This window comes from Centroberyx gerrardi, chromosome 15 (genome assembly GCF_048128805.1).
Source record: "Centroberyx gerrardi isolate f3 chromosome 15, fCenGer3.hap1.cur.20231027, whole genome shotgun sequence".
NCBI lineage: Eukaryota > Metazoa > Chordata > Actinopteri > Beryciformes > Berycidae > Centroberyx > Centroberyx gerrardi.
In genome coordinates this window covers 18318610-18343446 of record NC_136011.1, presented here as the reverse complement: position 1 = coordinate 18343446, position 24837 = coordinate 18318610, and the positions used below count along the sequence as shown (strand labels likewise).

General features: G+C 41.8%; 3 protein-coding genes across 3 annotated transcripts; 1 reads left to right on the top strand and 2 right to left on the bottom strand.

Moving 5' to 3' along the window:
• Nucleotides 1-2915: 2915 nt before the first annotated feature.
• On the bottom strand, nucleotides 2916-4536 carry tex36 (testis expressed 36). The gene is made up of 4 exons (XM_071918792.2): nucleotides 4486-4536; nucleotides 4274-4414; nucleotides 3938-4012; nucleotides 2916-3263 (listed from the first exon to the last, which is right to left on the bottom strand). Exons 1-4 carry the CDS (start codon nucleotides 4534-4536, stop codon nucleotides 2916-2918), a joined length of 615 nt encoding a protein of 204 aa, XP_071774893.2.
• Nucleotides 4537-6710: 2174 nt separating this feature from the next.
• Nucleotides 6711-10388, bottom strand: LOC139926927 (uncharacterized). The gene is made up of 7 exons (XM_071918791.2): nucleotides 10379-10388; nucleotides 8890-8953; nucleotides 8697-8775; nucleotides 8260-8333; nucleotides 7185-7436; nucleotides 6918-7042; nucleotides 6711-6748 (listed from the first exon to the last, which is right to left on the bottom strand). Exons 1-7 carry the CDS (start codon nucleotides 10386-10388, stop codon nucleotides 6711-6713), a joined length of 642 nt encoding a protein of 213 aa, XP_071774892.2.
• edrf1 (erythroid differentiation regulatory factor 1) lies at nucleotides 10240-23898 on the top strand. Its single transcript, XM_071918789.2, has 25 exons — nucleotides 10240-10693; nucleotides 11038-11246; nucleotides 12146-12212; nucleotides 12291-12416; nucleotides 12920-13044; nucleotides 13177-13324; nucleotides 13600-13701; nucleotides 13849-13970; nucleotides 15360-15471; nucleotides 15655-15802; nucleotides 15906-16017; nucleotides 16169-16280; nucleotides 16685-16969; nucleotides 17131-17202; nucleotides 17302-17449; nucleotides 17709-17900; nucleotides 18380-18580; nucleotides 19028-19246; nucleotides 19646-19872; nucleotides 20126-20284; nucleotides 21429-21578; nucleotides 21827-21980; nucleotides 22301-22416; nucleotides 22563-22732; nucleotides 22948-23898. Exons 1-25 carry the CDS (start codon nucleotides 10595-10597, stop codon nucleotides 23108-23110), a joined length of 3738 nt encoding a protein of 1245 aa, XP_071774890.2. The 5' UTR covers nucleotides 10240-10594; the 3' UTR covers nucleotides 23111-23898.
• Nucleotides 23899-24837: the final 939 nt, after the last annotated feature.

Sequence of the window (24837 nt, the reverse complement as noted above, 5' to 3'; positions counted from 1 at the left end):
TTGTTGTTGTTGGACAGGACAAGTGTTAAGCATCGGGAAAATGATATGCTGAACCTTGACGCCTTTTTGAGAAAGAGAAAAAAATACCTGAAGAAAGTGGGGCAGCTAGACATTAGTTATAATTGGCAAAAGAATAAACAGAAAAAACATAATCCATGAGATATGTGATTTAGCCGCGCCATCTCCATGGCAACTCTCTTTTCAAGTCACATCTTTAATGAATAGGTAATGCAAGAAATGCAAAATGCACAACTTCATAACTTCAGAACTGATGCCAAAACTGACATGAGAGGGAAAAAAAGGCAGATTTTGTTTGACAAAAGTGGTTTGCTGTGCACACTGTGCAGTATGTCAAAACAGCACAGCAGCCTTTCTGAAAAGAATATATACACACACACAATGTACCATAGCACCACAGATCTTCCTTCTATTGCTGTTATTTCGGCTGTCTGGCAAATCCACCTCTTGTTTTCAAAGCATTTTTTTCTCTAACAGGTGCAAAACCTCTCAACTCAACACATCAAAGAGACACATGCACCTGCGAATAAATCACAGCAAATGGTAAGAATCCAGACTAGGGCCTCCCAACACCAAAGAGGTAGGATTCAAAGTGTCTGATTTAATATTCATGAAGCGAAAGGCTTTGGTGGTTGAAAGCTTGTTTACTGAGATGTGTCTTTTGTCCTTGGGAGAAGGTTTGATATTCCAGCAGGCAATTGTGTTTACATACACTTGTGGGTTTGCTTCCACATAATATAACAGACACACGCACATGCACACGCACACGCACACGCACACGCACACACACACACACACACACACACACACACACCTGCACACTCGCACGCACACGAAAACACAGACACATATTGAGTCATGATTGACACTCATATTTCAGCGCACTCCCCTAAGACTTCTCGCTCCCCTGTGAAGTATTAAAAGCTTAACACCATTCTGAAAGAACTAATGAGAGTTTGCGATTGTGAAGTGTTGGTGGCTGGTGTGGAGGAGTCACTATTCAAGTTGTGGCAAGTCCAAAGAGAAGACTAGTCTGAAAACTGCGCCCACAGACACAGAAGTGGCAGACAACCAGTCCAGACCAGACAGAGCAAGTGTCAAACAGAAACACAGGTGGTTTTCTTTAATACAAACACTTCTCTCCCTCTCCACAATACCACTGCTCCTCTTCAAAAAGTGTTTTAGATTGATTTATTATAAGCTGTGTAGGCTTCTGGATCGATGACAGGGAAAAGACAGGGTTTAAACACAACCACCAACCTTTTTTTTTCATGTCTGCACCTGTTTTTCCCTGTTTTATCAAAGGTACAGTCATAACAAATCCCTGACTCTGCAGCTTGGTGTCAGTTGTGCACCTGCATCAAGGGATCAGTTTTTGGCAACACTGTGTGTGAGACACTCTCAAAGTAGCGCATGATGGGCGGTGGTGGTTCCAGATGGATGCCCCTCAATCTTCCTTCTTGCTATATAAAAGCATTAGTGTGTGTAGGCTGTGAGGCACACTTCACTTTTAAATTGAAACAAACTCTTACAAGGTCAGCGCTGCATCTGCATCAACTAATTACTACAGCTGAAAGAAAGATTGTGAGAAAAACTCACCTCCCTGGTGAGTACTTAGTGAAAGAAAGCAGCTGGCCAGACCATACTCTGGAGAAAACATTAGCTATTGGAGAGAGTGGTTGGGGATACTCTTCCCTTAAGTGTTTTTCTCTGAACAGTGTTCTCCGTCATTCACTCCCACGCTTCCTCCTCTCTTGTATGGGTGGCACACATATCCATCCCTTCCATCCCCAGGGGTGAAACAAACCCATACAGTATGACTCGAATCAAGCTTAATTTATTTCGCACGCTCTAATTTAATGTCTTCATGTCGATATGCGTTAAATAAAAATAGCTGGATTTTTTCTAATTATTTTCCCTCAAATTCTCCCTGGTAGAACATGCCCATTACACGGGGGTTTCAGTTGTTATCATTACATTTCATACACAACTTGGCAGATGAGCAGCTCAGTGCATCTCCAAGCCCATTGGTACTCATGCAGAGCTGCTGCCCTCTGCTGACTAAACTATCAACTAACAACAATCTTCACAGGGTTCCTACTGAGGCTCTGATGTTCTATGCCTTTTCCAAAACTTTCCTTAAATAAGTCTGGGCGCTTCCATGACCTAAAAATGATATTCCTTTCTGGTTTTTTCATGTTGTTTTTCAGCTCAGAAAGGTTCTAGAGAGGTGAACAGTTTGGTTTCTACTCCAGTTGGGCTTGCTTCAGAGAAAATCAGCTGAAAACCATCATCTAATGCAGTGGTCAACTTGGGGTCTTAAAATAATTTGTATATACTATACCAATTTATTATCATGTCTTTTTTCTGATTTCCCCTCCAATTTTTTCTTTTTTCTTCTTGAAAGACTGAATAGTTTTCAACCTCTTGCCCTCCTCTGACAATTAATCAAATGAAATTACCTGAAAAGGGAAAATGATTCTTTGATTGGACTGTTCACCACCTGCACATACAGCCTGTGATGGAGGGTCACCAGTAGGCATCACTTCGTCTTTAGGGGTCACGAGCCAAAAAGGTTGAGATCCCCTGATCTAATGCAATATGTGTGAAACACTTTGGAAAATACATTCTGGTAAATTCCTGTAAAGTGTAAATCAAATCTTTACATTGGTAAAATTCCCTGATATTCCCCCAAAGAATTTATGAAATTCCCTGATTTCCCTGTTGGAATACGCCTCTCAAAATCCCATGATAAGAAACTCCATGATCAGTGGGAAACATGTCTTCAAAAGAACAGAAAACAGCATGGATTTCTAATTCAATTCTTTATTTGACAGCTGGAACCATCCAAAAGTTTACTTCCCTCTCTCTCCCTATATCTAAGTCGAAGATGCCTTCTATTGCCTTCTGAAGTAGGAGTATCTTGGGGGAATGGAGGGTGCTGAGCAGTTGGTAGCTGCCAGCAGTCCCAGAGGCTCTGAGAGGTCAGAGTCGTGCCGTCCGAACCACATGAAGTTCCCCTCTGCCTGGGCCGCAGCCGCCTCCGCAGACCTCTGCTGATGGTTGTGGGGGAACCGCCTGGCACTGGCTGCAACCTCAACACCCTGCCGGTCCACATACTCAGTCTGGGAGGCCGTGAAGTTCCGCCTGGTCCCTCCAGCGCCACTGCCAGCTCCGTCGTGGCACAGGCAGAAGTGGGAGTCGTGCTGTCTGTGGTCATCAAGACACTTCCTGCGACCCACACCCTGCAGTACGCCAACAGGAGAATGGATCCATTAAAAACAGAGGTGTGACCAAGTCAACTTCGCTCGAGTCCCAAGTCAGTCTCACGTCTTAGCCAATGTCATTAATGTCAAGTCTCAAGTCTAAATGTAGAACACCAAGTCAAGTCAGAACAAATCAAGAGTCCAGTATCAATTTAATATTTTACAGAAAACCAAAACTCTAGGACTTTTCAATGCAATATGGTTTTAACAGGATAAAAACTTGGTAAGAGCATCATGAGTTTGATTTCTATAATCAGTTTCAAATTCAATAAATTCAATCATTCAACACAAAAGACAGAAAACTATTTAAATTCAGTCATCTGTTGGAACAAATCTCATCACTTTCAATCTAAGTCATTTACACAAACACAAGATGTGTTTTCAAGACTTTAGAAACCTTTTCAAGTCGTCAAAGTACAAGTCAAAGCCAAGTCCCAAGTCACTAGAACCCAAGTCAAGTCAAGTCTTAAGTATTCTCTTCATGCATCAAAGTCAAGTCTCAAGCAATTACAATTGTGACTCGAGTCTGACTCAAGTCTAAGTCGTGTAACTCGAGTCCCCACCTCTGATTAAAAAGACACTGTTTCCTTTCGATGTTCAATGTGCTGGAACTGAAGATTTGCTAACACCCTCACACTCCTCCTCATACTCACATGAGTAAAGACAGTGATGCTGTCTTGTAATGCACGTCTGTTGTCGTGGGCTGAGAATGGATACTCTCTGGACTTCTGTAAAGTTACTCGGAATTTAAAAAAAAAATCAGATTGGCAGGGCAGTGTTATGTGGAAAACACTAACTGAATACAATGTGACAGAATGGGATAAAATGAGTAGGGCTTTTTCTTTCTTTGCCGATTTGCATTGGCAGATAATTCCAGTGAAGTCCTTAAAAGGCTAAGCTCCGGGCAATGAATGTACTGTGATGAGGCAAAATGAAAGAAGCATGAAAAAATAACAGACTGCAGGGTGTGATGTTATCTAGAGATGCACCTGCTGAGTTTTCCACTTAGGATAGCGCTCAAAGTTGAAAGCCTGGGGCAATGACGACTGAACCTGAGTCAGCATGGTCCCAGTGCTTGTACGAGCCTCACGGTTTCTTGTGTCATTTTCTGGTAAACCTGCATGAGCAAACTGAAAAAATAAAAACAATAAAGCTAATTGTATGGCCAGGTTTAACATTATGTCTCAAAGGAATTTCTTACCCATTTGCCATCATTGCTCATTGAAGAATACCTCTTGCCACCTTTTACCATTTTGATAGAGTTGGAGATTTAGATGTTGAGTCCATTGAGTTTTTCTTGATTACACTTCACACATAGGCCAACTTACCATGCAAACATTGGTGACTATGGAAACATGCTGCACACAAACAATCTGAAATTTGATCTCAGTTTGCCATGGAGACGTGGAATTAGAATTCTGAGGGTAAAAGAAAACTTTATATTGGTGATTTATCATGCTGCTGTATAAGTAATAGCCATGTCAAAATAATCAAACACACAGAAAAAGTAATCACAAAAGACTGATGAGCTGGAACTGTACTTGTACAGAATTGAAGAACTTAACTATGATTTTTCTGTCTTTTTCTGGAAACGTGGAGGCTTGTTCCCCATCAATAACCAGGACAGTCTTTGTTCAGGAACTCTGCAGCTTAGCAACTGAGGACAGTTTGCAACTAACAAGCCATAAAGTTGTTGTGGTACCTATTGTGATCAAGTGTTTGGGAATTACAATGAGCATAGCTTTGTTTGCTACTAGTGATGATGGTGATCTCTGATGGATGGCAAAGTGACTAAGAGCGGCCACTCACAGGAAAATAAAACACCACAGGAATAATGCTTCAGAGAAGTGGACATTGGCATTAGTTACTTTATTTTGCACAACACTTAATGTAAAATAAAAACAATAGTACACATTATTACATACAATGATAACATACAGTAAATATTCATCTGGGATAGCCAACTTGTTTTTTTCCACTTTAATATGAAATGTTAATGATTCAAAGGTCATTTTAAAATGTCTAAAAGCATCAAAGGTCTCATATTATTCAATTTTCATGATTTTTTAAATTTATTAATTTTTTCAAATATACTTGCTTGGGATTTAAATAATGTTCCTCATTTTTTTTTTTTTTTTGTAAATAAACGTATTTGAATAGTTAAATGTAATTAATTTGAAGCCTACAGTCCTCACAGGCAGAACATATTGGACAACACCACCAGCTCCTCCTTTAAATGAGGTAAACCTGCTGAGTGGAGGCTTTCCAGCAGGCGTGTCAATTCAAATTGTGCAAACTGATCTGATTGGAAGGATTTTAGAAATTCTTTAGTGATGGGAGCCAATCAAGAACAATCCAGTTGTGATGCTACTGGGGTTAGTCTGAAACTGCCTGTGAAAAAAGGGCACATTTTTGAAAATGCAATAACTTTCAGTCTAACTCAAACAAAATACAACTTAAACAATTAATTGAACATGTTTGATCGTATATGTATATAAATAGAGGAAACTTTGAATTCCTATAATATGGGACCTTTAAATTGCCCAATTCTTGAGCTAGAGTTAAAAAAACATTTTTCATAACAGTTTCTAACAGAAGGCAACATTTTAATCACAATGAGCCACTCCTGGGCAATCAGCTTCATGCATATGGAATTCGTTTTTCAACTGTGAGGAAGCAGTGAGGAAAGAGAGGTAATCCTTGTGCTGAGCACTAGTGATAGAGACATTAGACCTTCGCCATAGTTGGGACACAGTTGTTGTCTGACTGTCCCTGGTGTCTGTCCGTATTATTATTATTCCCTGAAGACAAGATGAGCATGCAAAGACATTGTATTAAATGTTTTAGAAGAGAAGGTAACACACATCATGGCTGATAAGGAGAAACTCAAGAGGTTACTGTCCATCCCATCTATAAAGTTACATTAATTTGAGGTCAATGACAATCAGGCCGAAGCAGACCAGGTGCATAAAGATGGTGGTTCCGTGGTATAACATAGTTTAGTAGTCTGGATCCAGAACCGGCCTGTGCCAGTATGGCACTCCAAAAAATGCCGCCCCTTCTGTGACAATTACAGTCAATAACCTTGGTTTATAATGACGCTGTCATTTGATACCATTTTTAAAGTGGATGGTTTACCTTGATGGAATTAATGTATGCATGTTTTCATTTGCACATCTAGATACTGTGTGTGTGTGTGTGTGTGTAGGGGGTGTTGAGACATGATGAGGGAGTTCGGGCCAAAAAAAATAAATCACAGACACTTAGCTACTAGATGAAAATTGCTCTGAGTGGGCCTAATGACTAAAGATTAGCCAATCCTAGTATTTAAACTAATCAGCCATGGCTGTTATTAGGTAAACTGATGCTGTGCAGTTAGACTGCTGAATCCCGGAGTTCAGATCACTGCAGATCCTAGGTGGTCGCCTAATGCTGCCTGATGGACGTGCCAGCTGTGTCTGAATCTATTCCACAGTGCGAAGTACAATCCTAATTTCAGATGGTTTCTCAAGTGGAAAGAACAGATGTTGACGTTTGACTTTACATTAAAAGATGGGTAATGACATCAAACCACAGGGCTACCACCTACTCCATTATGCTCTCTAATATTCATATGACAATGCTGATGCTTACTTTGAATGGCTGATGATGGAGACGTTTCTGTTGCACCGCTCCAAGAGCTTTTCACGATGGGAACACAATGTTTTCCCATCTCCCTGTGGAGGTGCTTGTTCATCCGTCTGGCCAAACGCTGCCACCTAGTGGTGAAAAGTAACAATCGATCACTGACAACTTCATCACTCAAAGAATCTGCCGTGTGTCGGTCAAAGTGAGTGAAACCTTGATGGTGAATGAAATCCAGAGATTACACTTTCAAAAGAGGGCATGCACCTGATTTACCTTTCTTGTGTGTCGTTGTACTTGTTCACCCTGTCTGCCTCCTCTCTTTTCTCCTCCATCCATCGCTGTAGGAGTTCCTCTTTCTCTCTCCAGGCCTCTGCCAGCGCTTCCCTTAGTTCTTTCTGCTCCGTACGCAGGGCTGCCAACTCTTTAGATTGGCTCTCTATTGTGAACTCGCAGTCTGAAAGCGTGGCCTTCAGGGCGTTACTCCCTTTAGCCAGAGTAAGAGCCTCTTGACGGTAGCGGGAGACCCTGAGACAACCGATGAATGAAATGGTGGTCATTTTTACTTTTAATCACCGTTTGTGAAAGTTACTTCAAAATACAAGTACACTTACCCACCCCACTCTTTATAGATATTGATTATAGTTGACGAGATCTAGCTTCTAATCATCACCAAGCTATACTGATGAACACTTAATGGTTTAAGAATTAAAGCTTTTAGTATATTATTTAGTGCAACCAAGTGTCCTTTAATGAATCCACAAAAACAATGGGAGACAGCAGGATGGTGACTTGATGTATGGAAAACAGCTTAGACCAAGAAGACAGTATATGAGAGTTTAAATGCCAACTAATGTCAATGGAGAATGATGATTGATACAAACCTTTCTCCATATATAAACCATTGTGTGTGTCAAGGATAGCAATCTGAATGTTGGAAACTGTCCTCCTCAACTATATTAAAACGTCAGCATGCCATTAGCGCTACCACCACAACACTGTGTTACAACCTCATGTAAGATTTCACTTAGGCCTAGTGGATTTCCAGTGCAAGGCCAGACAGGTCTAGCCAGCAGACGTTTTCCCTAAAACCTTATTTAATACACCAGGGCCGCTCATCATCATTTTGAACTTTTATCATTTTCAGGTGGCCCTGGAAAACTCCACTTGAAAAGTGATTACTGGCAGCTGTTCAGAGATTGACAGCGCTGCACTTCAATCACAGCAGCTTTCTGCCATCATGATTTCAGACATAGCAGTAGTACTTTTGACACTTCATTATAAATAGTTCCATCTGGACCTACTTGCCCCTTTTGTTTCAAAGTGGTTATTTACTGGTCGTCCAACTTACTGTGACTGCCAGTACTGCAGTTCAGCCTCTTTCAAATACAGGACACTGGTCAGGTCAGAGACAGTCTGAGACAGCTGGGAGAAAGACAACAGAGTTTGATAATGTTGGATAATGAGATCACACTAGCCCCCCCCTCCCCCTCCCCCCTCAAAACATTCACAGGATGCTACTGTAGGCCAATCACTGGGCCTGCTAGATGTAATATATATATTCCCTTCTGACTTCCCCCATTTCCTCCTGGACTTCCCTGCAGGCACTTAAAACAATATAGCCTATTAATGTCATTTTTTTGAGGTTGTTTATTAGGCTACTGTTTTAGGGTTGTTCAGTCTGACTGTAACCAACATGCTGCTGCTGTCTTGGCCTTAGCTCTCCTTTGCAAAAGAGATCCTTTATCTCTAACCTTTTGTTACTGAATTGTTCCATAACTAACTCACCTTCTCTGTCAGGTGTTCACTCTCTTTTAGTTGGAGGTGAAGGAGTCTATTCCCGACTTCGAGCCCGCGTCCTTCTAAACTGAAAATAACATATAGTAGACTACAAGGTTAAGAAAATACTTTTTAAGTCAATCTTTGGAGATCCACAACAGCAAATAAAAATGGGAGTCATGTGAAATTCTGCATGTCTAACCTCTTAGACTGGACCACATCCAAAATTTGTTTGCGAATTTCAAAACGTTCTGCCAGTTGAGACACTGGAAAAAAAGATTTTACAGCGTGACTCGAGGAAGGTAGTATCACCACCATAGCTGTGATTAGTAAACATTCATCTTACAACTTTTGAAGACGCCAGCGTATGGATCTTTCTGAGTTCTGTCTCTCTGTAGCAGTCCTGCGCGCACGTGATTTTTCCAGCTCCCCATTGTAATCCGCACAAGTTTGCCTCAAATTGGATGAAGTAATATCCTAAAATCGGGGTTCAGGCTTTTTCTACGTCTCCCACTCTCGGTCTTGCTTATTTCTGGCGAGGGTGGAGAGGGATGTTGAGGATTGCAGCGTGCTGCACAGGAATGAGCTGATCGCAGTGCAATTTCACAGCTCCTCCTTGTTGAGCCACTCAGCTGACATTCCTTAACTTGGAGACAAAACCCTCCCTCCCAAATGGAGTGAAGTTACCTCTCGACCCTGATCCGGAGTTTTCATAATATATAATATAATATAATATAATATAATATAACGTAATATAATATAATATAATATAATATAACGTAATATAATATAATATAATATAATATAATATAATATAATATAATATAATATCATATAATATCATATCATATCATATCATATCATATCATATCATATCATATCATATATCATATAATATCACTTGTAAAATAAAAGAACAAAACAAACATATCAACAAGAAACCCCCTATAATAAAGGGAAGACTACAAATAAAGTGAAGACTAAAGCCCCAGAGCAGAGTAGAAATGGCACGAGACTATCATCATTACAATAGGCCTATAAATAAGGATAAAAAAACATTACAGGCTTGAAAGTCAACACAACAGTTCAACAGTAGTCCATGTACAGAATTAATTTTAGGCGTAAAGGGCAACTGGTGCAGCTGAATCACTAAACTTCAGAGATCACACTGAACTCCGAATAATAAATAAATTAATTAGTGTAACGAGAGCAACAGTGGAATAGAATAGAATAGAATAGAATAGAATAGAATAGAATAGAATAGAATAGAAAAAAATAAACTCCACTTTTCTAGAAACGGGACCTGTCAACTCTAGTACTTCCGGGTCATACATTTTCCTCAGTAGGTCGCGTTAAAATATTTTTTGTGATATTTAGAATTTCTGTTATTTCACAATGTATTAGGCTATTGTATAATTTTATAAAATTCAGAGAAAATTATGAACGTCGTGATATGGAGGCAGATGGATTTGTATCTAGATAAGAAACGCTTTAATTTTTCCCTGAAAGCGGAAGTTGTTATTTGCTTCTTGCCTTTCGCAGTAACGTGCTGGTCTGACAGCAGCGACTGGCTGATGAGGAAGAGATGAGAGGCAAAGCTGCACACTTATTCAGTTGCGGCTAAACATTGATAACATTGACGTTAACAAAACAACAAGATAGAGATTTTAATCTAATGTGTGAAGCTGTACTTTCTGACATCTCTACGAGTCAACGGTGCTCGTTCGAGTAGCTAGCTTGCCAGGCTAGCAAACTATAGCGACGTTACTAACTTTAGCGACAGATGTTGACATCTTTTGCTTGTTAGCTAATGGATAGGTTGTCCGTAGGTTTTCCGAGCCATGGATAGGTTGTCTTGTTGTTAGAGCACGCTAACGTTAACTCGGTTGAAAGGCACCGTGTCCAGTATGAGCGAGTCACCTGTGGACAGAGACCATGGGTTCCCCGCGGATAATGCAAGGGAAGACGTCAGTGTCCCTTACTGTGGTGGAGAGAGCAGCAGACATGTGAGTTGACTGAGCCAAGAACAAAACATATCTATGATGCTGGCTGCTGCTGTGAGAACATGCTGCAGTTACAGTCTAATCAGTCTGAACTGAAGCTGTCATTTTGTCCACCAATTACAGTGGCAAATTCACCAGTCACTTTCAGACATGTTTTCGTTGTACTGTAGCTGCAAACAATAAACATGACAACTGTTTACTAGCCAAAGCGTCAGGTAGAATTGGCAGACTTGGGCAACCAACATCAAAATCTTCCAGCATTTGGCTGATAGCTGATATGAAACCCTGAACTGAACTGATGATAGTCACTCCTGATGTAAAACTTGCCTAACTTTGTTATCTTGAAGGAACTGGAAGCATGTCAGAGCGGCAATGAAGTAAAGAGCAGCGCTGTGGTCAAGTACTCTGCTGCCCCACCTCCTACCAGCTATGCCCTGCTGCAGGAGAAGACAGACCTGAAGCTGCCGCCTGCCAACTGGCTGAGAGAAAACCCCCAGCTTGGCAGCGCTGGCACCACAGTGCTAGGGTCCAGCAGCAAGAGCAAGCCTTTTTCCAGGTATTACATCATCATCATGGGAGTACTTTTACTACTACTAGTAATACTAGTGTGATACTTTGTTGATCTCCTTACAGAAATTCTCTATTTTGCTTGTCCACTCCTGGGAGATCAAAGTGCAGGGTCAGCTACAGAACAGCGCGGGGTTGAGGTTGCGATACAGTCTCCCGCAATATTGTATGAACTTGGTGACCCTCAGTGTTATGATATTTATTCACATTGCATGTAATGAAAGATATGATAATCTACAAAATTATGTTCTTCTAATAAGAAAAAATGTATTTATAAGAAGGCTTGGAAGTCTTAAAGGCTTCAAATTTCATATAGTAATGGATTTGATTGTCCATGGTTGTGTTAGTTGGACTTCAAAAAGCTTGCCACTGCTAATCATTTTCCAATGTGCCACCCCAGGCTTCAGGTTACTTTGGGCTATCATGGTACTCACATCTTAGGTTTCTAGCTCCTTCTTAAAGTCCTAGACTGTTTTGACTTAAATCATGGGATATACTTTTAGGTGTGGTTTATCAATGATGATCACCTGTTGAGTAATGCATAAATTCGAAACACATGGCGCTGTATTTGCTTCTTCAGTTAATATCTGTTTTAGTTTGGGTGGGACAAAGGACAGGATATGTGATAATGTTATCATCAGAGGGGGTGATGTCTTGTGACTGTGCGTAGGTTGAGAGAGGATACAAGTCTAGCTTTGTGTTAGAGGCTGAAAGCACCATGCTCTGTGCAGCCATTTACTGGAAACTCACTGGATAGATAGATGGCCTGTCTTGATGGTCTTGATGCCCCCAGGAAGACAGATTAGTACATATTGGTGTCTCTCTATCACCATTTGAAAATATTGTACATGGTGATTAAGTAGGCTGCCTTTTCTTCTTCTCTTGCAGTTTTGGGATGGCGTATGACTTCATTGATTCCATCGGGGATGATGTTGACGTGGTGTCAGACTCAGAGGTTTGTGGAGCTGTTGGAAAGCAAACAACTATTTTTTGTGCACATAGCGGACATTAACCTCTTTTCTCTCCTACTCAGAACATCAAGAAGCTTTTGAAAATCCCCTACAGCAAGTCCCATGTCAGTATGGCTGTTCACCGCGTGGGGAGGACTCTCCTTTTGGATGAGCTGGACATTCAAGAGCTCTTCATGAGGTCCTCTCAGGTACAGCAGGACTTCTCCCAGACTCTTTAAAATCAAGGATCACCGCCTGATGTATAGATACTCGTGGCTTGGTATTCCCATATGAGGAACTTGTGCCAAGATTCAGGATTTGATTTTTACATATAATAGACAGTGTGTACTGTGAAGCTTTTGGATGATAAGTACAGTATGTAGAGTGAAGCTTATGAGCATTTCAGTGTCTTGTTTGTTTTGTTTCTTATTGTTCCTTAAATAAGAGATAAATTGAACTATTTTCCAGTTGACTTCACATTGAGATACATAACTGACAGTTCTTTTAGACTGGTCCTTTAACTTGACTTACTGTTGCTAAAAGATTGATACTTTTATGTAACCTGATGGTTAAAGAAAGTGTATGAGGTAGAAGCCTGAAATGTGCTTTGTCAATTTTCATTCTGTATACATGAGGGCAATCAAAATATCCCTCTTTTTTTATACATTTTAAGTAAGTGTATGCTCCCTGCTTTCTGTGTGTGTTGTTGCAGACAGGAGATTGGACATGGCTAAAAGAGTTCTACCAGCGGTTGATAGATCAGAAGTGGCAGAGGAAAAAGAAGAGCAAAGAACACTGGTATCAAAAAGCAATCCTGTCAAAGTTCCTCTACTACAGGTGAGATCATTGCATTACTTGCATGATGGAAAAACCATGTGTAGGGTTTAGTGTAGGACTTCATTTGAAAGATGTCATCTACCTCGGCCATCCTCCATCACCACTGTGTTTCCATCCCTGTGTTTCCTCCAGTATAAATGGTGATGGGGCTGCAGAGCCTGTACCGGACAACCTGAATGAAGGGGAGGAGGAGAGCGGAGCGGAGGAGTTCAGTCCTTCCTGGCCCGCCACCTTCACCAGCACACCCTCTGACTCAGAGGAATCAGCTGTTCCCAAAGAGGTAGCTGGCTATGGGACAGTTATTTGGTAGCCCTTCAGCAGTGCAGCCAGACCTGAGAAGAGTACAGAGTGTCAGACATTGTATGAATTTATTCATGTTGTTGGCCAGGAATAATGTTTTTGTGCCATATTCTCAGCCTCCCACATTGCTCAGTAGAGAGATGAAATGTATTAGGCTGTCGCTAGATTAGACTGGCTGCTGGATGGCTGCTCAGTGTGTGTGTGTTTTGATAAGTGCCACTTGCACTGACAGCGTGACTAATACTTCATCTGCAGGAAAGTGTTTCTGTGGAGAGCAAGTTTGCTCTGGGCCAGGTGACGTCTGTCCCCAAAGAACAAAATCTCCCTACACTCTTCAACGAGGGGGAGAACAGTCAGGTAACACAAACTTTTAGCCTTCCTTCATGACACTTTTCTAGATGTCAGAACTCATGTCACTTTCTTTATTGTACCAATATCCCCTACATGTTGTATACATTGTATGAATGTACTTGATGTTGTAGTTTGACCTCATTTGTTTGACAGGGTTTAAGGAACGACTTTGTGCGAAACATCATGTGGACATTCGAGGATATCCACATGTTGGTTGGGTCCAACATGCCTATTTTTGGAGGTGGTCGCTACCCTGCAGTTAGTCTACGACTCAGGTTGGAATAGCTGTTTGCTTGTTTCTTTTCTTTTTAATTTTTCTTGTATTAGGCAAAAGGACCAAACTGTAAAAGCACTATCAATTGCTTCTGCAAACATCCATCCAGGGTCCAAAATTAACGCCTGCCAACTAGGGCTGCAGCTATCGATTATTTTAGTAATCGAGTATTCTACCGATTATTCCATCGATTAATCGAGTAATCGGATAAGAAATACTTTTGCTTTATTAAAGAGCAATAGTAAATATACAAAAGAGAAAAGCTGTCCGCACGAAGCTGTCCATACGACACTGTGATTTACTGAAAATGAGGTGAAATAATAATTATTATTGATATTTATTACTAGGCCTAAATATCATACAAGTTCATAAGACTGGCTAATGTACATTTATTTACTATGTTGAAGGGTTGCCCTACACCTGCTGACCCTACTCACTGCAATCAAACTAAACTGAATATACTTGCTGTATTGGACTGGTGCATTTTAGGCTCCAATTGCTACTTACACCAACTGATATTTTGCTTTCTGGGGTATTTTATGCATCACTGTGAGGGGAGTAGGTGTGTGTGTGTGTGTGTGTGTGTGTGTGTGGGGGGGGGTGTATGTGTGTGTGCCTATCACAATAATAACATGAATGAAGCTCAGGCTTTCACAAATTGACTGCAGCATTTTATTTTCTGTGGTTATTTTCTTGAGCAAAACTTAGCTAACTTAGGGACATCATAACTAGCCACCATATTGATTTACGTTCTTAACTAGCCATTACATATAGCCATAATTAACGTGCATTCTTTACTAGCCTTCATCTCATCCCGTTTTAATATTAAGTGCTGACTCCGCCAGTTTCGGCGTACGCCGGTAGCAATTACAAGTGGACCCTATCCTACAGTCCCTGCTCTCAGCGGAGGGAGGGAGCTACACTGTGTGTGGGAAGCGCTGTGACCGTCAGACCTCTCTGGATTAGACAAGCAAGTAGAGAAAACCGGCATCAGCCGTACCAATTTATTGCCAAATGCTTTGGGATTCAACACATTAACATTGCTTCCCATGGTCAGAAAAAGTTGGCAGATTTGTCGCTAGTCGCTTTTGAGAAATAAAGTCGCCAGGGGGGTCTGAAAAGTCGCTAAGTCTAGCGACAAAGTCGCCAAGTTGGCAACACTGGATCCGAAACTTCTGAAACTTCCGAAAGAATTTGCATCGATGATTTTTAGTAATCGAGTTACTCGAGTTTCTCGAGGAATCGTTTCAGCCCTAACTGCCAACTAAGTGCCAAATGCTGGTAAAATTTGTCTTTGACAGATAAATAAATGCGTCACCCATCACACTGGCCAGTCACTTTTTGAGACGATAACATAATGCTTCAACACACTACCCTGTCTGTTTTTCAGGGACAACAATAAGCCAATCAACATTCTGACGGGTATCGACTACTGGCTGGACAACCTGATGTGCAATGTACCAGAGCTTGTCATGTGCTTTCACGTCAATGGCATTGTTCAGGTAAATCACTGTGGGCTTTTGTTCAGTATTACATATCATGTTATTATTATCTAATTGATAGTCGTAGCCCATATCAATTATTATCTAATTGATAGTCGTAGCCCATATCAATTTTCAGTATTCATATTACAGATATGTTATGACATTCCTAAATTGTTATTCTCTCTATGGCTTTCCCTGCAGAAATATGAGATGATAAAAACAGAGGACATCCCTGACCTGGAGAACTCTACTTTCTCCACCAGGGTGGTGAAAGACATTGCTCAAAACATCCTCTCCTTCCTCAAGTCCAACTGTACCAAAGAGGGACACACCTACTGGCTCTTCAAAGGTGGGAGATAAGTGAAATCTAAACCTATATTCCTTTTTGTATGTGTGCTGTCCTCTTATCTGTCCCCATGTTTCCTCATGTTGGTTGTTTCTTTGATCCACAGCCAGCGGGAGTGACATTGTGAAGCTTTATGATCTCACCACTTTGTGTGAGGAGGCTGAAGAGGAGAAATGTCAGAATCCATTTACCCTTCCAGTGGCTGTGCTACTCTACAAGTAAGTATCTGGGAGACGGACACAGAAGTGTAATAGTACCTGTCTGCTCCAGGGTTTCTGCAGATATGGAAAACCTGGAAAAGGGCATGACAAATTCTACCTATAGCTATTGCTATACTGGCTGTCTCTTTTGTGCTGTTTTTTTGTGCAGAGTGGCCAGCAACATGATGGTGAAGGCCAGACAAAACAGGAAGCACTACGGGACAATCAGAACTCTGCTCTTAAACTGTGTCAAACTGCTGGATCAGGAGAGGCATCCCCAGGTAAAATTATGGACAAGTAGAAAACTGAATCACTATCAATGGAGAATCCTCCATTGATGGTGACTCAGTACAGGATTTAGTAAGTACCAACAATGTTCCTGACTTCTTTAGCCTTTGATGTTCAAATAGTGCCATTTTTAAGATTTTTTTTCTCAAAAGGAGAGCAGAGAGCCCACTCACGTTTTGGTATTTTTATTCTATATTTAGTGGTGACAGACAGTGGTGAAGTAAAGAGTGGGACAGAGAAGGGGAGACGCAAGAGAAAACACAATCGTAGGCTTGGGGGGGGTCACAGGTGGTTTCAGAGGCGGGGGGACTCAACCACTCGACCATCTCTGGGCACACCGTAGTGTTTGATCGAACTTGACTCCAGCCCGACTCCTCTCTATCTCCTGTCTGCTCAGATCATCGCCTCGGCCCACTACATGCTGTCGGAGCTGTTCCAGCTCGACGAGCCACCTGAAGAAGACGGAGGGGAGTCGCTCCGGGCTGGCGGCTCTGAGGACAGCTACAGCGACGAAGAGGGGGAGGAAGAGGAGGAGGAGGAGGAGCTGCCAGATGACAGCGACGACAACGGCTCCTACAGCACCTGCTCCGACCCACAGGATGACAGTAAAGCCGTGGCTGTGATCCGCTCTGTAGGGGAGCTGTCTGTCCCGGAGAAATACACCTCCACCCACCAGATCAGAGTGAGTGCTGCACTCAACGTTTGGCTACCCTCTCCTCTATATAGACCAAAGGGGATAGTGTGAAAAGTCTAAATAAATACCAAAGTATACAATGGAGAAAACACAAAAAGCGGTGTGCTGTAATTTATGGTTCTCTCTCTTTTTTGTTTTGATGCTTACAGCCAAGTTACGCTTTCCCTGTGTCTCAAGACAAGGAAGAGAGATGCAGACATGTCCTGAGCTATGTACTAAAGGTGAGTCTCTGCATGATATTGATGATCAATACACATAAAAATAGGGAGGTGTGTCACAGTTTGTCATATATTAATAAATGGCTGTAATGTAATGGACAGGGATTGAAAGCAGTGGATGGCAGCATCAAGAAAGAGAGTGATCTCCCAGCTGCAGACCCCAACACACCCATTCCTCTCAAATATGAGGACAGAAGCACGACTGGAGCCTGCGCTGCTGAGAAAGGCATCGCTCTCCTCTTGGAGAGAGGTCAGCATCACCAGTACCATCTCTTTGGCAGTTTACCATCCTCATTTTATATGATGTTTGATATAATGCTGCATAATAAAACAGGAAAAGGATGAGCTGTATGTAACAGAATGGCATACGCTGTGATTCAAATCCATTTAGTCGCAAGTATTTGTCATGCAAAGTAGACAAATTGGTGCACAAAATGACTACCTTGCCTTCATCTTACAACCTTCCATCTCTCTTTCTCCCTCTCTTCTCCCACCCTGTGTGGGTGCAGCGGGACCCTTCCAAGAGGACCAGAAGCACCCGACCCGCTCGGGGATGATCCCCGGCTCTTGGCAGCACCGCATGAAACTGCAGCTCTTCCTCAAGGCCTCCAAGGCCTACTATGTCCTGTCTGACGCAGCCACAAACTTGCTCAAGTACGGGCGAGCCTTGCGCTACATCAAGCTGGCTTTGCAGTGCCACGGTAAGTAGGCCTATGTTGTCACTGTGCGACCAACTAGGGACATTGGGAAATGTAGTCATGTTTGTCAGTTCTGTTCAATATTTACTTTTTTTTTTCATTGGTCTGGTGTTCATGGGGAAAGTCATGTGGTTGACCTGTTGCTCTGTTGTCATAGGAATTTTTAGAAGTAAGATGCAGATATAAATGATACTTCTAGACTGACTTTTATTTCCAGGGGATTAAGCTGTTCAGATAGTTCCGGTCCTCTCTTCTGATTGGCTGGTTTAGAAGCTGTAGTCAAATTTCCAATAAATGCACACCTTTGACCACATAAATGTTTATTTAATACTGAAAAAAAACTGAAAATCACCACTCATACTGCTGCTAGAACTATATTGCTTGGTGGAACATTTGTGTTGCAATTTTATTAAAGGAATAAATTAACCCCACTCTACTCTTTTCTCTCTCACTTTCCCTCCTCCCTCCCTTGAACTCTCCAGATGCCTATTGTTCAGTGAGCGGTACACTGCACCCGCGGGTGCTGCTGTTTCACAGCCAGTGCCTGTCTCTCTGTGGGGACATCCAGCTGATGTTGGCCCAGAATGCCAGCAACAGAGCGGCGTACCTGGAGGAATACAGCTACCAGACCAAAGAGGATCAAGAGATCCTGCATAGCCTGCACCGAGAGAGCAGCTGCCAGGGTCAGTCACTTACTACAGATGCATCTACAACACACACATGCAAATTACCCTACATGTAGTGTCTGACTCTCTAGCCTGTGATATTGAAATGAGCTGTTGAAGTAAACAAATGCCGCTGAAGATAAATCATCTTAGATGTTAAACAAGCCAAAGGGCTTCTGCTTTTCTCATGTCATTTCTTTCATTTCAATTTCTACATTATTTACATTAATTTCTTATCGAGGCCCCTACTTCCTTTCCCATCAGTTCTTGGCTCATCATTTATCCTTATCGTTATCATTTTCTACTATTGATCTCTTTATTTTGATATACAGTGGAAGTGGTACATTTGGTATAATTCTTTGAAAGCCTTGAGCTTGTTCATAAGCAATTTCCATAACCTCTTTATGCTGTCTCCCTATCTCTCAACCCTTACTCCACCACTCCACTCCTCTTTCAACCCATTAGCCTTCAACATGGCAACAGACCTGGCCATGGACCCAGAGTACCAGCTGTTTGTTAGCAGTAAGTGCTACGAGGCGGCGTACGAACTGCTCATCTCCGGGGCTGTGAAAGATCACGGATCGGATCAGCTGACTCAGGTGCTCAAAAGGCTGGGGAACATCCGCAACGAGATGGGCGTCTACTATATGAACCAGGCTGCAGCCATGCAGACTGACAAGGAAGGTGCGTTGGATAAATGGACAACGGATTGAACTTTAGAGATTGTGTTGACCAATATAATTGGCACAGAATGCAGTACAAAGATACTGTTCTTCCTTTTAACTGATAGCCTCCTTGATTTATGTAATTTTTAGAATTTATTTATGTAATTTGCTTCTCACATACCCAGAATTTCTGAACTGACATGAGTAATGTTGACATTTAGATGCTTTGCACTGTGTGGAAGGGTAATGGTGTCAGATCAGGAGGCCACAATCTCTATCAGTCGACAACATACTTTTTACGTGGAGTGAAAATGGACTTCTTAAAAATCTCTGATTCCGTTCTGCTCATCTTTCTTTTTATCTGCCTTTGTTTCCACACTTCTTTAATCTCACGCTCCTGTCCCTGCTCCCTTTCCAGCGAAGAGTTCAGTGTCTGTGGCAGAGCAGGAGATGTGGAAGAAAAGTTTTGCCTTCTTTGAGAAGGGTATGAAAGACTTTGAGGCCATCGGGGACAGCACCAACACGGCCCTGCTGCTGTGTAATACCGGCAGGCTGATGAGGATCTGTGCCCAGGCCCACTGTGCCAACTCTGCCGACCAGAGCAGAGGGGAGTTCTCACCCGAAGAGGCCCTCTACTACAATAAGGTGCCATGGCAAACCCTTTATGTCTTGATTTCTGCATTTGAGTATTCAAAATGGAACAATGGCAAATTATTGTTTTTCTGGTTACTTTTTGTTTTTCCTTTTTTTTTGTACGTCTTCTTTACTTCTTGCCCTCCATTTCTTCCCTCTGTATCTCTTCATCTCTTTCTATATCAGTCAATCTGTACTCTTCTCTCTCTCTCTCTCTCTCTCCTATTCCTAATTTAGTTTTTTTCCCCTCTTATTATCACCCCAGGCCATAGACTACTACCTGCGGGCTATGAAGGCACTGTCAAGCAGAGGGAACCACCCAGCGGTGTGGGACAGTGTGAATTGGGAGCTGTCAACTACTTATTTCACCCTGGCCACTCTGCTGCAGGACTACGCCCCGCTGTCCAGGAAGGCCCAGGAGCAGGTAAGTTTGCACGTTGTCTGCCAGTTCTGCAGTGTGTTGAGATAATCATGGTTATTATATATACATGAGCCTACTATCAGTTGTTTTGCATCAGTAAATAAATAGCACCTGGACTTGTATATGTTGTGATCAAAATTATTCACATCTAGGGCTGTGGCAATCATAAAATTTTGTAATGATGATTATTGCCTCACAAATAATTGAGATTAATGATTTGTCTTTTTTCTCCAAGGAGAGTGAGTAATGAACTGAGCACATGAAATAACAAATAGGCAGCAATATTAAAAATAAACAATGATAACATTGGACTAAGGGAAAAGAGCATCGGTAAACTTCAAATGATCTCTTTGCACACAGAGACTTTGAATCCCCTTCAGCCAAGTAAAAACACCAATACACGCACAGTGTTACAGCTGATGTTGGCCTCTACAGCAATCTAATAACCTAATGTACAGTACAAAGGAAATAAAATGTCCTGCTGTAAAACTTTATCTTTGGAATAAAGCAACAGTCAAATTAGTGTCTGCCTTTTTATGTCTAAAATGTTATAACATATACCAGAGGGAAATGGAGGCGTAGCTATAATTTGATTAAATAACATTACAGGCACCGCATGGTTTGACTGATAAAAATATGTTCAAACTTTTTTTCTGACCAGTAGCTGTTGATATCCATGTTTTTACTGCATATATTGTGCAGAAATACAGTGCAGTGAATATTTTCAGTTTCATGTCCAGGAACTCTGTGTGCCTCATCACACTATTGCTCTACACGTATGTGGATTTATGTATGAAATTAGTTTCCATGGAGTTTATCTCAACATCCAGTTAAGTCAGCTCATTGCCTTTCTAGTGCTAAAAGGTCATCTAACCTCTCCAGACTTCTCCCTGCTCAGAGATTTAGGCTGTTTAACAGGCAGCGTGATCTGAATCTCAGTAATGACCTAGTGGGCAACAGGATATACACTTTGACCAATTTCCAAATGTATTTGCTTTTTTAAGTTAATATGGAAGAAGAAAATAAGGTGAAAACAAAACAATTGCGGTCATACTAAATAATTGCGGTTGGCTCTTATAATTGCAATCCCCCTATGTAATTATTGCAGCAGCCCTACTCACATCATCCTTCCCCTGTGTGTTGCCAGATTGAGCGGGAGGTGACTGAAGCCATGATGAAGTCCCTGAAGTACTGTGATCTGCAGACGGAGTCGGCTCGCCAGCCGCTCTACCAGTACAGAGCTGCCACCATCCACCACCGCCTGGCCTCCATGTACCACAGCTGCTTCCGCAACCAGGTGGGAAAACACTGTATATGTTGTATTGCAAAATAATATACAAATACATTTCTTCATTCTGAATATCTGTCTTTGTGTTAATAATTCATATGGTGCTTATGACACCCTTGAGAAAAAATCGTTTGTTCTTTTGTTTGTTTGAGGAAGAACTTAAACATCGATGGTGGTTGGATGCCTGTATCATCTACACAGGCAGTATAATGTACACTGAAGCCAGTCTCTGTTTTTGGCTCTAATGTGTGTGCCAGGTGGGGGATGAACACTTGAGGAAGCAGCATCGGAGCCTGGCAGAGCTGCACTACAGCAAAGCTGTTCGCTTATTCCTCAGCCTCAAAGACGCGCCCTGCGAGCTGCTGCGCACACTGCTGGAGAGGGTGGCCTTCGCTGAGTTTACCATGGCAGGTGAGTAACTATCAGTTACACCAAGTTCCATAATAATGCTGGGATGAGAGAGTAGTGAGCTAATTCTCATTAAACTAGAGGTGAAAAACCGAAACTTGGGTACTACAAATGCAGAATGAGAATTTATATCCCGAGTGGGTAAAATTTTAAAGCTGTATGCTCCCACAACATTTTATGACAATAATGTTCAGTTCTGACATAAGAGAGGGGTTTGAATTGGACAACATTGGTTATTCATTGGTTATTATAATTATGTACCACCATAGTCTTTGTATCATTTCCATCCTCTAACAATATTATTGCACGTTGTGTTGCCACAGGTCAGAGCAGCAATGGAGCTAAGCTGAAGACCCTGACAGGAGCCCTGGAGATCATGACAGAGACTTGCTTTGCCTTCCAGCTCATCCATAAGGAACTGCTGGAGGAGCAGACAGAGGTAGTTTTCTTAGTTTGACTGAGTTCCTTTGTGGAAAGAGTATAGGGGAATGGGTGTGCCTGTTGAAGATGGGGAAATGCTGTCTGGTACTCGCTCAACCTTTTGACGCTTCACAAATCCATCACCCATCACTTCTGTGTCTACAGTTGACATCAGAGCCAGCCGAGCCGACAGAGTCTCCTGATGTGGCCGATGGTCCCGCCTCAGGACTGAACCTCCAGGAAGTGATGAAGTTGATTGGTGTGTTTGAGCCAAGTTTCTCCTTCCTGCTGCTGCAGCTGGTCAAACTGATGACGGCTATGAAGCGCAAACCAAGGTGAGGGAGAATCCGATACTCTTTTTTTCCATATTTACCTATACCTGTAAGTATGTCTTTTTTTTACATTTTCACAACGCTCTGTCAATGCCAGTTTGGTTGGGTGCAAAACTTCCTTTAGCAGGATGTTGGTTATGAATCTAGCCTCTACCCTTATGCAGTACAGTATTAGTCACCATCTGGCCAACTCATTTGCTGGCTTGTGTGTATTACAGCAATAAGGACGAGGAGCTGCTGAAGATCTACAAGACTGTGTACTCCAAGCTGCTACGTGCTGAGAAAAATGCACCGCTCCTCAGCCGTGTCGAGCTCTACATGGAGCTGCTGCAGCATCTGAATCCACAAACTGCAAGTGGCAACGCCGAGGCGAATTCATGATAAGGACATAAACCATAACAACAAAGACCCTCAGGAGTTTGACTCTGCCCTCCACACCAAGCCTGAAGTCCAAGCCCCATTCCTAGGAAGAGGTTTACTTGCACAACATTGTCTTAAAAGTGTAGATTCTGTGAGACAAGTAGCAATCTAATAAGCCGACCTCTCCGAAAACAGTGATCCATAACCTCCATCACAAATGGGCAAATGCTCAGGCAACACTATCCCACGCTTGATGGCAATGTCAAAGCAGAGTTCACCACCTGTGCCTTTTGAAATGAGCAATGAATCCATTTTCTAACACTTGCATCACACGTTTTGGATTGTACATTTTTGTGAAAAGGGTTGTAAATCCTGAAGGAATTTTTTTTTTTTTTTGCTTGTTACCCAAACAGTGAGCCACACCTCTGTTGTTTTACATGGAGCTGTGGCTACGTGAGAATACCCAAACAGTTATGGGCCAATTTACAAGAGATGAATCATCTAGCATGGATCCACTTGGGTGATGTTGATTAATTTCAATAATATTGGTGTTTTGATATTCAATAATACCAATAATGCTGTGAAGAAAAAATATTAAGTGTGATTGATGGCTGACAAGTGCTTAAGTAGAAATAAGCTCAAAAATGTCAAAGTATTTACTTTTCCAAAACAACAATGTGCAATAGCTTGGCAACGTTCAATGCAAACACTCTCATCAGAGGCTAGTTTGTCCACATTGCTGTATGTTTGAATGTGAGTTTATATCAGCATGTTTGCTGTGACATAAAATAAAAGGTTTTTGAATTTTATGCATTGTTGCTCTGATTTTTTTTTTATAGCTTCTGCCTCTAAACAGGTATTTTGTGACCCTTATGGTTATGTACGTTTATTTAAAATCATCAGAACTAGAACACTAATAGACTGTAGGGCCTATAGGACACATCTGGTAACTAGATACTGTAATAGTTCAATTCATTTATGTCAGTAACACTCCTGCTTGGAAATTATAGAGCAAGATTTTTTTTGGCTGTTTGATCACTTTCCAATCAGAGTCATATCACTATTCTAATCAGAACAACTTTGGATAAAACTTTATGTGAACTCAGATATTGGAATAGTTTAGGTGCATTTTGTTTATTTATCCTGCCATTTAAACACCCACTAAATTAGCTTCAAATATATCCCATTTCTTCTCTGCCTAGTTTTACCTCAAAGACAGTTTGGGGTGAAGCAAGAGGTTTTAAGTGGGTTATGCAAGACTAGTCCCTGTGGATCCTGGCATTGGTCCTTGCTGCGCCATTCAGCCTAGGCCACTGAAGAGGTCACATGGTGCTTTAATGCAGTGCCGGTGAACTGGGTCACCCCAACCCTGCTCAACTGTATCCACACCAGATGGAGCTGCAGGCAGGCCCAAACTGATCCTGCACCTCATTAATCAGGCTGGACCCTCCATGGGCGCTCTGGAATGTGATTTAGGGTGGGATGAGGGTGGTGAAAAATACCAAAAGAGCAGGATGCAGAGCCACAAAATTCATAACAAGAGTGGGGGCTGTACAATATATTTTTTTGTAGTCTGAACCTCACAGGGATCGCATAAAAACTGAATAAATACACATTTTTAATTGTGTATTTAACATTCAAGTGCACATCCTCAGAAAAAGGGGATTTTTTTCCAATTTATGAATCTGCTTTTCCATTGACTAGGAGGGATAAGTACAGATATCATTAGGAGCAACAGTGACAGTAAG

Excerpts from the sequence above, each read along its gene's own strand:
- tex36 (XM_071918792.2), bottom strand. The coding sequence starts at position 4,536 with ATGGTAAAAGGTGGCAAGAGGTATTCTTCAATGAGCAATGATGGCAAA. Across the intron at positions 4,415-4,485 it reads TGAGCAATGATGGCAAATGG|TTTGCTCATGCAGGTTTACC; the intron begins GTAAGAAATTCC and ends TTATTTTTTCAG. Across the intron at positions 3,264-3,937 it reads GCATCACTGTCTTTACTCAT|GGTGTGGGTCGCAGGAAGTG; the intron begins GTGAGTATGAGG and ends GGCGTACTGCAG.
- LOC139926927 (XM_071918791.2), bottom strand. Across the intron at positions 8,776-8,889 it reads GATGTGGTCCAGTCTAAGAG|TTTAGAAGGACGCGGGCTCG; the intron begins GTTAGACATGCA and ends TGTTATTTTCAG. Across the intron at positions 6,749-6,917 it reads TCCATCATCAGCCATTCAAA|ATTCAGACACAGCTGGCACG; the intron begins GTAAGCATCAGC and ends ACTGTGGAATAG.
- edrf1 (XM_071918789.2), top strand. The coding sequence starts at position 10,595 with ATGAGCGAGTCACCTGTGGACAGAGACCATGGGTTCCCCGCGGATAAT. Across the intron at positions 17,450-17,708 it reads CGCTCTCCTCTTGGAGAGAG|CGGGACCCTTCCAAGAGGAC; the intron begins GTCAGCATCACC and ends GTGTGGGTGCAG. Across the intron at positions 21,579-21,826 it reads ACAGCTGCTTCCGCAACCAG|GTGGGGGATGAACACTTGAG; the intron begins GTGGGAAAACAC and ends TGTGTGTGCCAG.